This window comes from Vipera berus (assembly GCF_964194415.1).
Source record: "Vipera berus genome assembly, chromosome: 2".
In the NCBI taxonomy this organism is placed as follows: domain Eukaryota; kingdom Metazoa; phylum Chordata; class Lepidosauria; order Squamata; family Viperidae; genus Vipera; species Vipera berus.
Genome location: NC_138203.1, coordinates 201988770 through 202004844, shown reverse-complemented (window position 1 = coordinate 202004844; position 16075 = coordinate 201988770). Strand labels below are relative to the sequence as shown.

At 37.5% G+C, this 16075-nt stretch overlaps 1 protein-coding gene across 3 annotated transcripts in view; it reads right to left on the bottom strand.

Moving 5' to 3' along the window:
• Positions 1 to 706: 706 nt before the first annotated feature.
• DDX46 (DEAD-box helicase 46) overlaps positions 707 to 16075 on the bottom strand; it is a 42914-nt gene continuing 27545 nt past the window's right edge. For all 3 annotated transcript variants that reach the window (XM_081319540.1, XM_081319541.1, XM_081319539.1), the window contains 4 exons: positions 13129 to 13347; positions 9610 to 9754; positions 2291 to 2364; positions 707 to 1142 (listed from right to left, as the gene is read on the bottom strand). In XM_081319540.1, coding sequence (XP_081175666.1) covers positions 1095 to 1142; positions 2291 to 2364; positions 9610 to 9754; positions 13129 to 13347 — 486 coding nt within the window. In that variant the 3' untranslated portion in view covers positions 707 to 1094. The remainder of the gene's footprint in view (positions 1143 to 2290; positions 2365 to 9609; positions 9755 to 13128; positions 13348 to 16075) is intronic.

Genomic DNA, 16075 nt, shown 5'->3' with positions numbered 1-16075 from the left:
CCTAATGTGAATCCTCCTTTCCGTTTTTTTCTCCTGGAGAATGTGAGACAAGCAGGATTGGGAATTGGCAATTCCTTTATCAATAATTCCCTCCCCATTGCCATAGATTTCTCCCCTGCCCCTTCCTTCCAATTTCTGGGGATCTGTATGCTTTTAAATTTAGATCTCTGCTCATATTTTACATTGAAAATTTGTACAGAGGAACATGCTTTTTCATAGGACATTTCCAAACTGGACTATTAAATGCCTACCGATACCTCCAATTATAGAATAATACTAAAATTAAAACTACAGGAATTTGAAAAAATTATTTTGTAACAATTCATATGAGTACCAATGGTTAGGCACTCTGAAATCAAATGTGATCCTTAAATAGGTTGCTGTCTTCCAAGAAAACAGTCATCAATGCGGAAGGTACTTGAGTAATTATTTTTATGTAATCATGGAAAAAAAATCTGTTAAAATAAAACTACCCCATCTATGCAGTGAGTAAGATTAAATCTATACTTCTCTGTCCAAAAAAGACTTCTTATATTACAGAAGTACAATATTCCCCTTAATTAAATATATATTTGTATTAATTGGCCATTTTCTAAAATGTGACACTGTTATCCATCAGCATCATGCCAACTCTTTTTTGGCATGACATTCTAGATCATAACATTCTTAATATGACGAGGAAGTGAAGGAAAGGAGGAAAAAAATCTAACACACACCAGAGGAAATTTTAATCGTCATTGTAAATAATTTTTCTTTTCCTAAAAGGTGAACAAGAAATAGCTGTAACATCCCACTCCTGCCTAAAATATTTTGAACTGAGATTGTACTATATATTTTTCATGAAGATTATTAACTGACTTTATTTAGTTAGTTGAAAATGAAAACAATACAAATTAAAAAAATATAATTATGCCCATTTGAAACTGTGGTCCTATATGCAGAAAACAATCCCCCACCAAAATAATTTTGATCTTGATCTTTAATCAAATCACAGTATTTTTAAAAAGCAATGTACAAATAAGCAGTAAACAACAAAGGTAAACAAAAATGTTTCACAAATGAGAAACTAGTAGAGAGAAAGTTGCTCCAAATATTTATAAAACTTTGTATCTTCCTTTGTTGGTTGGTTGGTATGAATTTTGCTGCAAGAGAACAAATGAGTATGTTATTAATCAAAGATGCAATTGATAATGATTAAGAGAACAGTAAGTCAATCTGAGTATAAAAAGCAACAAAACACATGTTTAATTCAGAGTTGCACAGAACAGACCTCCACAAATTGGATTATTGTGAAGCAGAGCTTTCATTAATTCCTCCCAATAGTCTTGAAAATCCATACTAAATGATGAAACGTCTTTAAACTATTGTATGAACTAGCATTTGGGGGTGGGGAATACTGCTGAAGCAAGCAGAAAATGGGGGGAAATTGCCATCTTCTTCCAATACAGAAAATCTGTCTGTCATCAGAAGGACCCTTCTGTTGAAACAGACAATTCTGAATGCAATCTTATGAAAAGAAGTAGTATAAAACAAAGTTCAATAAGCATTTAATTGTGTTAAAGCTATTTCGGTCACTGCATCATCACTGGAATAAGACTCCTTCAAAATAACACTATACAGGTGAATTAGAAATACAATGATGCATAAAATAAGCATATATATTGTTACTGAAAATATATACAGAAAGAAAATTGCTCTTTTACAGAAAAATGTAATGTTATTCTAAAAAAACTTCCCAGATTTTAACTATAGAAAAATATAGTTTGTTTGTAACAAAATTCTCTTGATATCGTGCTTCAGCAGTGGCTAATATAAATTATAAACTAGAAATTCAACACTCCAAGACTTCAGGTTTTGCAATATTGAATAAGTAGATTTAAGATGTTCCAATAATTTTTTGTTATCTTGTCATCAAAAAATCAGTAAAAATGGCGCAATGTGTTAAATCAAGAGAATTCTGAAGTGACAGCATCATCACAGAAAAACAACATCTTCTTATTTTAATCTGCCTCAACCACTGGAAGTGCCAAAACAGCCTGTACCAGCAGCTGTTCTTTACAAAATCTTACAAGCTAATTCTGTTTGGAATAGGTCGTCCTGCAGGTATCTAGGTGTGTCAAGCCATGAAGGGCTTTATAGGTCAAAATATCTTAAATTGAATTTTAAAACTGATCAACAGCCAGCGCAGGCTTTGCAAAATTAGTATTAGAGCATATAATCATTAGGAGTTTGTACATACAGATGCCTTTTAATGTTTTCTACAGAAATCATGAAATCATATGTTACCTACCAGTCGAATAAGCTCTTCTTTGATAAGCCTGGTGATTTCTGCCTTTGCTTTCTGAACAGCCAATTCGTTGGCACCTGAAAATGCAAAGCAATACCCCCCCCAAAAAAAACATTTAACTATCTAAACATAGGAGAGTAGCCTTAAAGACTTTTAAATAATCCACAGGTTGCATGTTAAATGTATACTTTAAAACTGATTAGTATCATTTTGTACTATCTCACAACAGTTGGCTAGAGTTGTTAGCAGTTAGGCAGCCTATCCAGTGTACAAACAAGCATGCAAATAGATAAAATAATCAAAAGTTCTTTTGCACCAGGATATACTCATTTAGGTAAATATAAATGACTGATCCCCTTCATGGATTACTGCCTTGTCGTGGCGAAGGGGCTTGCGTAATTCAATGAAGCTATGAGCTATGCCGTGCAGGGCCACCCAAGACGGACAGGTCATAGCAGAGAGTTCTGACAAAACGTGATCCACTGGAGAAGGAAATGGCAACCCACTCCAGTATCTTTGCCATGAAAACCCTATGGACAGTACCAAAAGGCAAAACGAAATGACGCTGGAAGATGAGCCCCTCAGGTCGGAAGGCGTCCAATATGCTACTGGGGAAGAGCAGAGGGCTAGTACTAGTAGCGCCAGAAAGAATGAAGCGACTGGGCCAAAGCCGAAAGGACGCTCAGCTGTGGATATGTCTGGTGGTGAAAGGAAAGTCCGATGCTGTAAAGATTTTTTCTCCATAGGAACCTGGAATTTAAGATCCATGAATCAAGGAAAGCTGGACGTGGTCAAACAAGAGATGACAAGACTGAACATCGACATCTTAGGTATCAGCGAACTAAAATGGACAGGAATGGGTGAATTTAATTCAGATGACCATCAGGTATACTACTGCGGGCAAGAATCCCTCAGAAGAAATGGAGTAGCCTTCATAGTCAATAAAAAAATAGGAAAAGCAATACTGGGATACAATCCTCAAAATGACAGAATGATCTCAGTTCGAATCCAAGGCAAACCATTCAATATCACAGTAGTCCAAGTCTATGCCCCAACCACCGGTGCTGAAGAGGATGAAATTGACTGGTTCTATGAAGCCCTACAGCACCTTATAGAACTAACACCCAGAAATGATGTCCTTATCATCATGGGGGATTGGAATGCTAAAGTAGGAAGCCAAAAGATAACCGGAATAACAGGCAAGTTTGGCCTTGGAGTACAAAATGAATCAGGGCACAGGCTGATAGAATTTTGTCAAGAGAATACGATGGTCATAGCAAACACTCTTTTCCAACAACCCAAGAGACGGCTTTACACATGGACATCACCAGACGGTCAACACAGAAATCAGATTGACTATATGCTCTGCAGCCAAAGATGGAGAAGCTCTATACAGTCAGTAAAAACAAGACCAGGAGCTGACTGTGGCTCAGACCATGAGCTTCTTGTTGCAAAGTTTAGGCTTAAATTAAAGAAAGTAGGGAAAAGCGCTAGGCCAGTCAAGTATGAATTAAATCACATCCCTGTTGAATATACAGTAGAGGTGACAAATAGATTTAAGGAATTAGATCTGATAGACAGAGTGCCTGAAGAACTATGGACAGAGGTTCGCAACATTGTACAACAGGTAGCAACCAAAACCATCCCAAAGAAAAAGAAATGCAAGAAAGCAAAATGGCTGTCTGAGGAAGCTTTGCAAATAGCTGAGGAAAGGAGGGAAGCGAAAGGCAAGGGAGAAAAAGAAAGATATGCCCAATTAAATGCAGAATTCCAAAGAATAGCTAGAAGAGATAAGAATGCCTTCTTAAATGAACAATGAAAAGAAATAGAAGAAAACAATAGAATAGGGAGGACCAGAGATCTTTTCAAGAAAATTGGAGAGATGAAAGGAACGTTTCATGCAAAAATGGGCATGATAAAGGACCAAAATGGCAGGGACCTAACAGAGGCAGAAGAGATTAAGAAGAGGTGGCAAAATTACACAGAAGAACTATACAAGAATGAGCTTAACGTCCCTGATAATCACAATGAGGTGGTCACTGACCTCGAGCCAGACATCCTAGAATGTGAAGTGAAGTGGGCCTTAGAAAAGCTGAGCAACAACAAAGCTAGTGGAGGTGACACTATTCCAGCTGAGCTATTTAAAATCTTAAAAGACGATGCAGTAAAAGTGCTACACTCAATTTGCCAGCAAATTTGGAAAACTCAACAGTGGCCACAGGATTGGAAAAGATCAGTTTACATTCCAATTCCAAAGAAAGGCAGTGCCAAAGAATGTTCAAACTATCGCACCATTGCACTCATTTCTCATGCTAGTAAAGTTATGCTTAAAATTCTACAAGCTAGACTCCAGCAGTATGTGGATCGAGAACTACCAGAAGTACAGGCAGGATTTCGAAGAGGCAGAGGAACTAGAGATCAAATTGCTAACATACGCTGGATCATGGAGAAAGCTAGAGAGTTCCAGAAAAACATCTACTTCTGCTTCATTGACTATGCTAAAGCCTTTGATTGTGTGGATCATAACAAACTCTGGCAAGTCCTTAAAGAGATGGGCATACCAGACCATCTTATTTGTCTCTTGAGAAATCTATATGCGGGCCAAGAAGCAACAGTGAGAACTGGACACGAAACTACTGATTGGTTCAAAATTGGGAAAGGAGTCCGGCAAGGCTGTATACTGTTGCCCTGCCTATTTAACTTATATGCAGAGCACATCATGAGAAAGGCAGGGTTAGAGGAATCAAAAGTTGGAGTTAAGATTGCCGGAAGAAATATCAACAACCTAAGATATGCAGATGATACCACTCTAATGGCAGAAAGTGAAGAAGAACTAAAGAGCCTCTTGTTGCGGGTGAAGAAGGAGAGTGCAAAAGTTGGGTTGAAACTAAACATTAAGAAAACCAAGATCATGGCATCTGGCCCTCTCAATTCCTGGCAAATAGATGGGGAAGAAATGGAGGTAGTGACAGATTTTATTTTCCTGGGCTCCAAGATCACTGCAGATGGGGACTGTAGCCAAGAAATTAAAAGACGCTTGCTCCTTGGGAGGAAAGCCATGGCACATCTAGACAGCACACTAAAAAGCAGAGACATCACCCTGTCAACAAAAGTGCGTATAGTCAAGGCTATGGTCTTCCCAGTTGCAATGTATGGCAGTGAAAGCTGGACCATAAGAAAGGCTGAGCGCCAAATAATTGAAGCCTTTGAACTATGGTGCTGGAGAAGACTCCTGCGAGTTCCTTGGACTGCAAGGCGATCAAACCGGTCAGTCCTAGAGGAGATCAACCCTGACTGCTCTTTAGAAGGCCAGATCCTGAAGCTAAAACTCAAATACTTTGGCCACCTAATGAGAAGGAAGGACTCACTGGAGAAGAGCCTAATGCTGGGAAAGATTGAGGGCAATAGAAGAAGGGGACGACAGAGAATGAGGTGGCTGGATGGAGTCATTGAAGCAGTAGGCGTGAGCTTAGATGGACTCCAGAAGATGGTAGAGGACAGGAAGGCCTGGAGGAACATTGTCCATAGGGTCGCGATGGGTTGGACACGACTTCGAACTAACAACAACAACAACAAATGACTGATATAAAGCAACAGTTTACCAAGTTTCTTATGTGGCTTTAAAAGTCTCCTTAACTTTAAAGAGCACATTTCCTGAGGCTATACATCTCTGGAAACTTTTTCTTTTCCACATCCCTTAGCACAGAAGCCTTTAAAAGCAGAAATATGGCATGTTGGTATGCACAGAAGGTTCAAGCACTTGTTTCAGATCATGTCTGAAGAGAGTGTAGCCTTAGCTCTTGGTCCGTCAAATAGAGCTAAATTGATTATTCCAATTACCTAGGCCCCAATTTAAAAGGTTACTTCATTGTATTCTATTCTGTTTTATGGTTATTGGTACAACTTTGTTAGATACTTTTTATACATATAAATCTAAACCAAAATCTTTACTCAGATTATTTTTTATGGAATGATAGTGATGGATACATTGTAACATGGATCTACATTTCAGTATCTTTACCTTAACTCTTAATATTAATTAAATTAATTGTCTTTGTGTAATTACAAATTATAATACTGGACTTCTAGCTTCTTTATCATAGCATACAGTGAAGTTGAATAAATAATCTTCTGCTTTTTAAACTACTTATGTATCAATTTATATATGTCATTACATGTATATAGAAAGTAATCAATTGCAGAATTGTTAGAATATTGACTAGTCATGACATTGCCAAAGACAAAAATAGATACTAATCTGTTTATGACCCTGTCTCCATGACCTAGCAATTTACAAAAAATATTTTTAGAGGTACATCATCTATGGATTAAAAATATTTTCATTTATTTCAAGGGTCATGTTTTTTACCAGAGCACCGGAGGGCGGGATAAGAAACAATGGTTGGAAACTGATCAAAGAGAGAAGCAACCTGGAACTGAGAAACTTCCTGATGGTGAGGACAATTAACCAGCGGAACAGCTTGCCCCCAGAAATCGTGGGCGCTCCATCACTGGAGATTTTTTAAAAGAGGCTAGACACTTGTCTGAGATGGTATAAGTTCTTCTGCTTGAGCAGGGGGCTGGACTAGAAGACCTCCATGTCCCTTCCAGCTCTATTCTATTCTAAAATATATTCAGCACGCATATGTTTTTCATCAATAATTATCTCATTCCATAAAATATTCTATCTTCCCATTCCTTTTACTAAATACATTTACTCTGACTGAAAAATGAGAGAAAATGAGAAAAGTCAGGAGGTGGAGATTGTTTGTTTTTTCTCCAAATATTTAAAAAAAGTCTTAAGAATATTTTTGTGTTTGTAGATATTAATTTCTTAGTGACAGGCAGACACAGAGTCATTTTAAAGAACAGAGAGCTCAATGCTAGTACAATTTGCAACTACTGGACAATATCTGAATAAATGATAGGACCTGTCTTTCTTGAAAGGCATCAAACTAATGTTTCAAATATCATATGACTAAACTTCTATCATACTTTTGTTTATATTGAATGGTCACTTTAAATGCTGATAGAAAATTCTATCAGATCAAGATAATGAAAAATATTAACATGAACTAAGTTCCATTTGAGGGGTAAAGAACACATAAAAACCATAATCCATACTATAGACTATGTGTGTCATGCACACACATGTGAAAATCCCCCAAATTTCTTCTCCAAACAGCCACTTCCACTATTTATTACACTATTTCTATACTATCCAATACCAAATTGACTCTTAAGCATTTTACAACAAAACAAACATAAAAAGCACTAAACCAAACAGATTAAAAGCAACGATTCCATAAAACTTTCAAAATAAAAATTACATGTCCATAAAAATATTAGATGCAGGCTGATGAGCACAAAAGGTTGCTCCTGTTGCAGTTAAGTTCACTTCCTTTGTATTTACAGTCAAATTCTACTCTAGGGAATGTGCAGCTAATTCCATTGAGTTTATATTCATACTTGAAAATAAATCTTAACATATCTGGAACAGGTTGTTCTTAGTAAATAGCCATTACACTACATTATCCTTTTTTTATAATTTTACAAAAGAGCAACAAGGAAATGCCCTAGGAAAAAGTAAGAAATATCCCCTTGCCTCTCACAAGTGACGCAAGAGGCAAAAAAATAATCAGAATGCAATTGTCAAAAATGAACAGAAACCACACGCTTATTCAAGGATAAAAGCTGTGGTTTACGACACCAAGAGAGAGTAGCCTACACATCAGGTTACAAGCTAGAAATAGCTTGTGCTTCAAGCTAGAAATAAAAACAATCTGTTACTAAGCTATCACAGGAGACAGAAAAAAGTAAACTCTAGACAACAAGAAGTTTCTGCAAAAATAGACAGCTGAATCCCCAGCTGCCTCCCGTGCAGGAAGCCAGATTCCGTTATCTTTCAACAAAACTGGGAAAAGATACGTATTGCTCCCTAAGACTCCCATGAGTGAAATGTAACTCGGCTGGTACAAGAAGATGACAAGGACAGCTGCTGATTAAAGCACAATGCACTATTTCAACAATTGGGCCAGTAAGGCTGGATTTTAATGTTTATAGGCCATATTTGGGGCAGGTAGTGAGTGGAGAGACAAGCCCTATGATCTTTCTCTATCCTTAGGGGGAACAATTGAGAAAATATTAATCGCTATGTAAGTTACTGGTTCCTCATCAGATAGCAAATGTGACCAGTGCCAAGAATGAAGAAAACAAACAAACCAAACCTGCTGCCCTGCTGCTATTCTTTGGTTTACTCAGCTGGACAGAACTTACAACAAAAAGGACAAAACAGAGTTAGTTCTCTCGCAGTCAAAATGTGCAAGCTTGCTCTGCTGAAATGTAAAACTGCCCGTTTTTGTGGCTTTTTGTCACCCTGTCTTGATGTCTTTCTCCATTTCTGTTGTGCCTGTGCACACCCTGCTCTCTTCTTTAAAAGAGCATACTGAATCATCAAAAGATTAACCAACAGGGAAATGGAATCTGGGGCAGAATTGAAAGGGAAAGCTATTATTGTTTATTTTGCTCAGAGCCTTGGTGGAGCAGTGGGCTAATGCCTCCTTAAGTAACACCAGCTGCCTGCAATCAGTGCAGGTTCACATCCCACCAGGCTCAAGGTTGACTCAGCCTTCCATCCTTCCGAGGTAGGTAAAATGAGGACCCAGATTGTTGGGGGCAATTAAGCTGACTTTGTAATAATGCCGCTTGGGTGTGTGTGTGAAAGCCCTAATAAGCAGGCATATACATAGAATGAAGGCTACTGCTAAGCTTGTAAGCCGCCCTGAGTCTTCAGAGAAGGGCGGGATATAAATGGAATTAAAATAAAAAAATAAAAATAAAATAAACCTGCTAATTTTCTTTCTTCACAGCAACACTTTCAAGATTCTGGTTAGCAGTGGACCACTTACCAATGGGGAGGGCGCTTATCATAAGCACTGAACACCTGCTTACGTAACGTGTAAATCAGGAAACATGCAAAGCAAAGTTCAGTTTCCCAAGCACCAGCTTGATGCCGTAGTTGACATAACATATAAAAAATACTATACTTTTTCTCCATGCCTCTTTGATCAACAGCATATACCGTCTCGTGCTGCTTCAGACTCTTCTAGAACAAGGTCAGATAACTTTACTTGTATTTTATAGAAGCAGCCAGAAATGGGTCTAAGCACTCTTCTTTAGTAATTATTTTCTGAGGAACAACTTGGCTCGACTTTTGTTAACTTCATTAAGAAAAAAGTATTTCTTAACTTCCTTTTCAGATTACGTAAGAGAGGGTATTAGTCATACTCACTCTAATATTCAACAATGTTAGTCATACTCACTCTCAATAGCCAAGTAAATTTTTCTTTCCCCCTCCTTGGGTTCTTTGCCTGGGGGAAAATAGGTTCCTCTGATTGTAATGGCAGCTTCAGAATATTCACTTATTCTGTGCAATGCTTCCTTTGAAGTCACTTTCCATCTAGCAGTCTGCAAAAGAACGTGACACAAAATAAGAAAATGCCAAGGAAATTTAAAATAAGATGAATTTTGTAAAGTTGCATGATAAAGTTATCAGATACTTAAAACTGCATCTATGTATTTAAATTCTATTCATTGAAAAAAACTAATTAAGATCCATCTGCACAGCATTTCATAAAAATTGTTAATAAAGCTTGATTTAATACATTTATCTTTCTGGAAACACTGTTTGAGCTAACTGTTAAAAAGTTTAGCATTTTTTCTATGCCAGAGTTCATCTTTGCACTGTTATCATGTTATTATTTTATAGCTTCATCTCACTTCAAAGAATAAAATTTCCCCCACAGGATTTCATTTACTAAAGGCAGAGAGAATTTTTATTTACAGTTATTTATTATATAGTTAAGCAGTTTTCAGCCAAACAGTACAATTTGGAAGTGTTAAAAGGCACTACAGAGCTTTATGCTTGAAAGAATGAAACCGGACTTTGTATTCCTGCTAAAGTTTATGTAACAATCTGGTTAAGGGCTATGTTTTGGGCATGTGTGCTGTCAAACAGCAAGCAACATAAAGTAAAACAACTGAATAAAGAGCCATAGCAATGAAGAGTGCACACTAATGATTTTGCAATACTAAAAAAGGCAAATAGGAACCACTCACATATCAAAGCTGCTTTGGATGCTAAACAAGTATCTCCAAATTGCATATTACAAACAGACCCAATTGCTTGCAGCATTTTTCTGAATACATATAAGACTGGAGGCTGGAATTCTAGGAGAGCAACTGCAATTTCCAAAGACAATGCTTTCATTGCCAATATGACCGAATTGATTTATGTGCTGCTGAATGGCATCCAAGTGCCCCTCATCATAAAGAGAATCTTTTGTCTTTTAAACACTCCACCATTCTTCAAATTTTATTTAGGATAATAATAATAATAATAATAATAATAATAATAATAATAATAATAATAATAATAATAATAATAATAATAATAATAATAATAATAATTTCTATACCGCCCTTCTCCCGAAGGACTCAGGGCGGTGTACAGGGCAATACAATAAAATACAATATACAAAAGTTAAAAAAATATTAAATACTACAGCCCAATTCAATAAGTTAATACAATAATATTAAAATACCTCTAAACCCATCAGACCAGGCCGGCTTTTTCAAATAAGTATGTTTTTAGGTCACGTCGGAAGGAGCGAAGGTCGGGAGCCATCCGGAGCTCAACCGGTAAATGGTTCCAAAGGTCTGGCGCGCCCACAGAGAACGCCCTCCCCCTGGGGGCCGCCAGTCGACACTCTTTGACCGACGGCACCCTAAGGAGGCCCTCTCTGTGGGAGCGCACTGGACGAAGGGAAGTTGATGCCGGCCGCAGGTGCTCCCGTAAGTAACCCGGACCCATGCCATTTAGGGCTTTATAGGTCATAACCAGCACCTTGAATCTTACCCGGAGGACAACCGGAAGCCAATGCAGCTTGCGGAGTAGAGGTGTTACATGGGAGTATCGGGAAACCCCCACCACCACTCACGCGGCCACATTCTGCATCAGCTGGAGCCTCCGAGTAGTCCTCAAGGGCAGCCCCATGTAGAAAGCGTTGCAGTAGTCCAAACGGGAGGTCACGAGTGCATGAGTGACTGTGCGCAAGGCATCCCGGTCCAGATAGGGCCGCAACTGGTGCACCAGGTGAACCTGGGCGAAGGCCCCCCTAGTCACAGCTCCTATATGATCTTCCAAAGAGAGCTGTGAATCTAGGAGGACACCCAAGTTGCGAGCCCTATCTACGGGGGGTAATATCTCACCCCCCATAGTTAACGATGGAATAATCTCTCATACTGAGAGCAAGTCTGGTCTAGTGGTTAGGTCATCAGACTAGGAAGCAGAAGACCATGAGTTCAAGTCCTGCCTTAGCCATGAAAGCCAGCTTGGGTGACTTTGGGCCAAACACTCTCTCAGCCCAACCCACCTTACAAGGTTGTTGTTGTGGGGAAAAGTAGAGAATAATATTCTACTTAAGCTAGAAAATCTGAAAGAAAGTGAAGTACATTTGCTACAGTTTAGCCACTTATATCTATCTATCTATCTATCTATCTATCTATCTATCTATCTATCTATCTATCTATCTATCTATCTATCTATCTATCTATCTATCTAATCTATCTATCTATCTATCTATCTATCTATCTATCTATCTATCTATCTATCTATCTATCTATCTATCTATCTATCTATCTATCTAATCTATCTATCTATCTATCTATCTTTTTCTTTCTTTCTCTATCTATCTATCATCTATCTATCTATCTATCTATCTATCTATCTATCTATCTATCTATCTATCTATCTATCTATCTATCTATCTATCTATCTATTTTTATACTGCTCATTTCACCTATGTGAATCTACACACTTTGCAAATAAAACCCTGGAACAGATGATTTCCCCTCAGTAGTGAAGGCAATAGTAGTATATCATCTTTCAAAATATAGCTCCCCAGACCCTCATTAGCCAGCAGGAGAGCATGGGAGACAGTGTCAGGCTATCCATATAACTGAGGAGTTTTCTTCATTTAGTGACGCTGGTTGCAGAATTGTTGATTAAAATAAAAGGTTCTTCAAGGCAACCCTCATTGGATGCTGCTAATTTTGATTACCTAGGCCAGGGGTAGGCAACATTGGCTCTTTTATGACTCGTGAACTTCAACTCCCATGCTGGCTCAGGAATTCTGGGAGTTGAAGTCCACGAGTCATAAAAGAGCCAAGGTTGCCTACCCCTGACCTAGGCCAAGCTCCCCAGGCACAGATGCAGGATCTGTAAGAAATAAATGTTAGCAGAGACCTGGTTGCCTGTCGCTGGTTTTAAAATCATCACAATGACTTTACATCTCTAGCTTGTGAAAATCAAGCCACACAACTGGCCCTGAATGATGATACAATCTCTTTTTTTATCCTGGAATATTGCAGGTTGGTCAATAACATTAGAAGATCAATTTTTTTTGAGGATTTATCATGTGATATTCTTTTCCCATAGGAATTCTATGTTATATCAGAGATGGTATTGAATAATTACTGGATTAACTCAATCCTTCTACATCTAGAAAGGCAGAAGGAAGACCCAAGGGCAGTATTGTGACTATAGTTAGTACTGCCTTACAAGCCAATTTTTATTCTGATACTAAGCTTGAAAAATGTGATTATAATCAACAGCATTCTTTAAAAACTAAATGTGCAGTTTAATTATACAAATCAAACAAGCAACATAAACACAACAGAAAAAAGTTACACGGGAGCAGAAAAACATTATTATAGGACGAAGAGTTATAGCAATTAAGAACCTCTGCAATTTAAATGAAAATGAGAAAAGCAATCCTTGCCTGAGGGAAATCATTGATCTCCAGTTCTTCCTCATATCTCTTAAAAGATTCATTTTGCCCACCCTCCTGCTTCTCCTCTTCTTGTTTTTCGATGGGTACATAATTGAGTTTGGCATTGATCTTCTCAGCAAGTTGCTCCGCAATAGTTTTTGCAGAAACTGTTGGAGCCTGAATTGTGCCACCCCTCAGGATAGCGTTTGTAGCTTGCTGCATCACATCCTGAAATAGGGTATTTAAAATAAAATAAAAAAAAACTAATTTCAGAAACATACCACTTGCAATTTAATATATCAAGATTTTGGTAAAAGTTATAAAGCAATTGAGAAATGGAAAGCTTTTCAAATAAACAAAGCTGGACGTGGATACTACCTAAGGGTAGTATGCTAATATGACTTTGCTTGCAGAAATAAAGGCCTTTACAGTGTTTCAGTCTCTTAATTATTCAAAGATCACTGTGATTTAAAAATATGATACTTCAGTCACCGATCTGTCAATGCTGGCAGATGGGAATAGGAAACAGATTGCTGCTTCATACTGCAACCATAGCATCGGCTCCAATGCTGTCTAGTACAGAGAAGGAAGATGTAAAGAACAAGCAAAATTGGAAAAGTCAACTGTTTCCCTTCTCTACTTATAACCACAATGATAGTTTCAAATCAGAAACTTGCTTTCAGAACGTTTCATATAACATTATAAGCAACAGTTGCCAACTTGTGTCTCTATTCCAATTATCTCATTTCCCAATCTCCAAATAGGTAAGAAAACAGAGATAAAACAAAGGGTTTTATTATAAATAAATCACCAGTTGTACAAAGAAGAACAGGGCTTGCAATACCTTAGAGACCATCTAATTTATTCTGGCAGAAATTCTATCTATTTCACTAAAATAAATTTGTTAGTCTTTATAAGAATCTTCATTGTTTTTGCTGTAACAGACAATATTACCACCCCTCTAGAAATTAACTGGCTGCAGATAATTACAGCATTCAAATTGGCATTTTTTTCAGGCAACAAAAAACAGGCACAGCACAAGACACGTAAACAAATCAGGTGCAGGGCCACCAGAAACGCACAATGTTAAGAAACATCACACACGCTCAGGGCTCAGGGCTCGGCAGAATCAACTAGGGGGAACACCGCAGGCCTCGTTTCCTTTACATTGTCAGCTAAACAGCTCCCAGGAAAGGCCCAAACTCAGCCTGGCTAAGACCTCAATGAAAGATTAAGCTTTTCCTCCAAATAATTACCAATGACTTTGGGGGAAGCTGAGAGTAGTTTGTATGTTCTGAATAAGAAAAACAGTGACAGAAGTGGTGGGAACTGCAAATAAAGAAAGACGATGGCTAAAATAGGGAGGAAATAATGGAGGAAAGGCCCTACGGTCTCTTCAATGGCTATGCAAGGGAGCATCCTAGCCTTTTCCTCCTGTTTTTTTTTTTGTTTGTTTTGCCTTTTGCTTGTGAGAGTCTCACACTGAAGAATTTTGCCTTTCTGTGGAAGCTGTCCACATGAATAGGTACTCTGAAAAGTCAGAATCCCTGATCGCTAGGCAATCTCCATGCAAGAAGAGGCTTACTACTGCAGACATTCACCATATCTATGGAAGGGGACAAGAGAAAAATGAAGCCGCTAAACTGAATGTTATCCTAAGTAGACTTACGAGAAAATAAGATCCATGATATGATTTACTTACAACACAACTTATCCTATAATAAATAAGAAAGCAGACACAGGGCCCTGTGCTTACAGCTTGACACATCTAACCAAACTGTACAGATACATTATGTGTATTGATATCCACAGGAGGAGGAGGAGGAAGAGGAGGAGGAGGAAGAAGAAGAAGAAATACAATTTTAGAATTGTTTTCAGAGAGAATTGGCAACCCTAGCTGTCAAGGTAGGGAAGCTGGACAGTATATAACAATGCAAGGCATGAAAAAAATTGAAAAACTCTTTTTATATCCACTTATTTGTGGTGCAAAAATACATGCATAAATATGTGCAACTAGGCCATCTTATCAGGTTTAGCTCTTAAAAGGTTCTCTACTTGTAACCTTTTCCACTTAAACATTGAAAACGTAGGAAAAATAGTCCCAAGCTCTTATTTACTTTGGGACAGATATAAAGATACGTGCACTTTTCCAAACTAATTCCCAATGTAAGAAAAATCTCGTGTGTTCAAGCCAAAAGCTACTTATGGGAAGATCACAGATTTTGCAAAGGGCAGGGAGAGGTCCTGAAGGTAACATAGACATTTTTGCACAGTATGGGCTTGGTTCAAAATCAAATGGCTCTTCAAATTAAGAAGAAAAAAAGCCACCTGGTATAGTTTCAAACACTTCCCAAAACAAACGTATTCATATATAATTGTAAATGTAAATTCTTATGCCTATTTATCAGTGATCTCAAGCATGTACACAGCCATCTATAAAAATGTTCATGCAAAAAATAACATTCCAGTTTCTTTTTATATCAGAATAGTTTTCCTTCCAAAAACATTTAATGCCAATCAAATCATGTTTATTAGATATTTTTATGTCTTTGCAAAGCACGAAAATAAATTTCTTTTGTTAATGATAAAACTATATTTTGAACTTACGGATCAACAATCAGATTAACAGCATTTCAAATATTACCAATAAATGCATAGTAAAATTTAAGTTATCTGGACCTCCCATGTACATGTTTTTGAATACCAACCCATATACCTATATGGTGCTTTGCTATTATACCAAATACATTTATTACATAGATGTTATTCAAAATATTTTGAATTATTTGTGATAATTTCATGTATCTACACAGTTAAGAGGTGTTTATAATTTATAATGGAGTGATTCATATTTTTCTGAATACAAATTCAAATTGTGTTTCTAGTTCAACTGCAACAATTTTTTAAAACAAATGAAATAAATAATTCATCCCTCTTTCCTGCTAATGTCTATGTC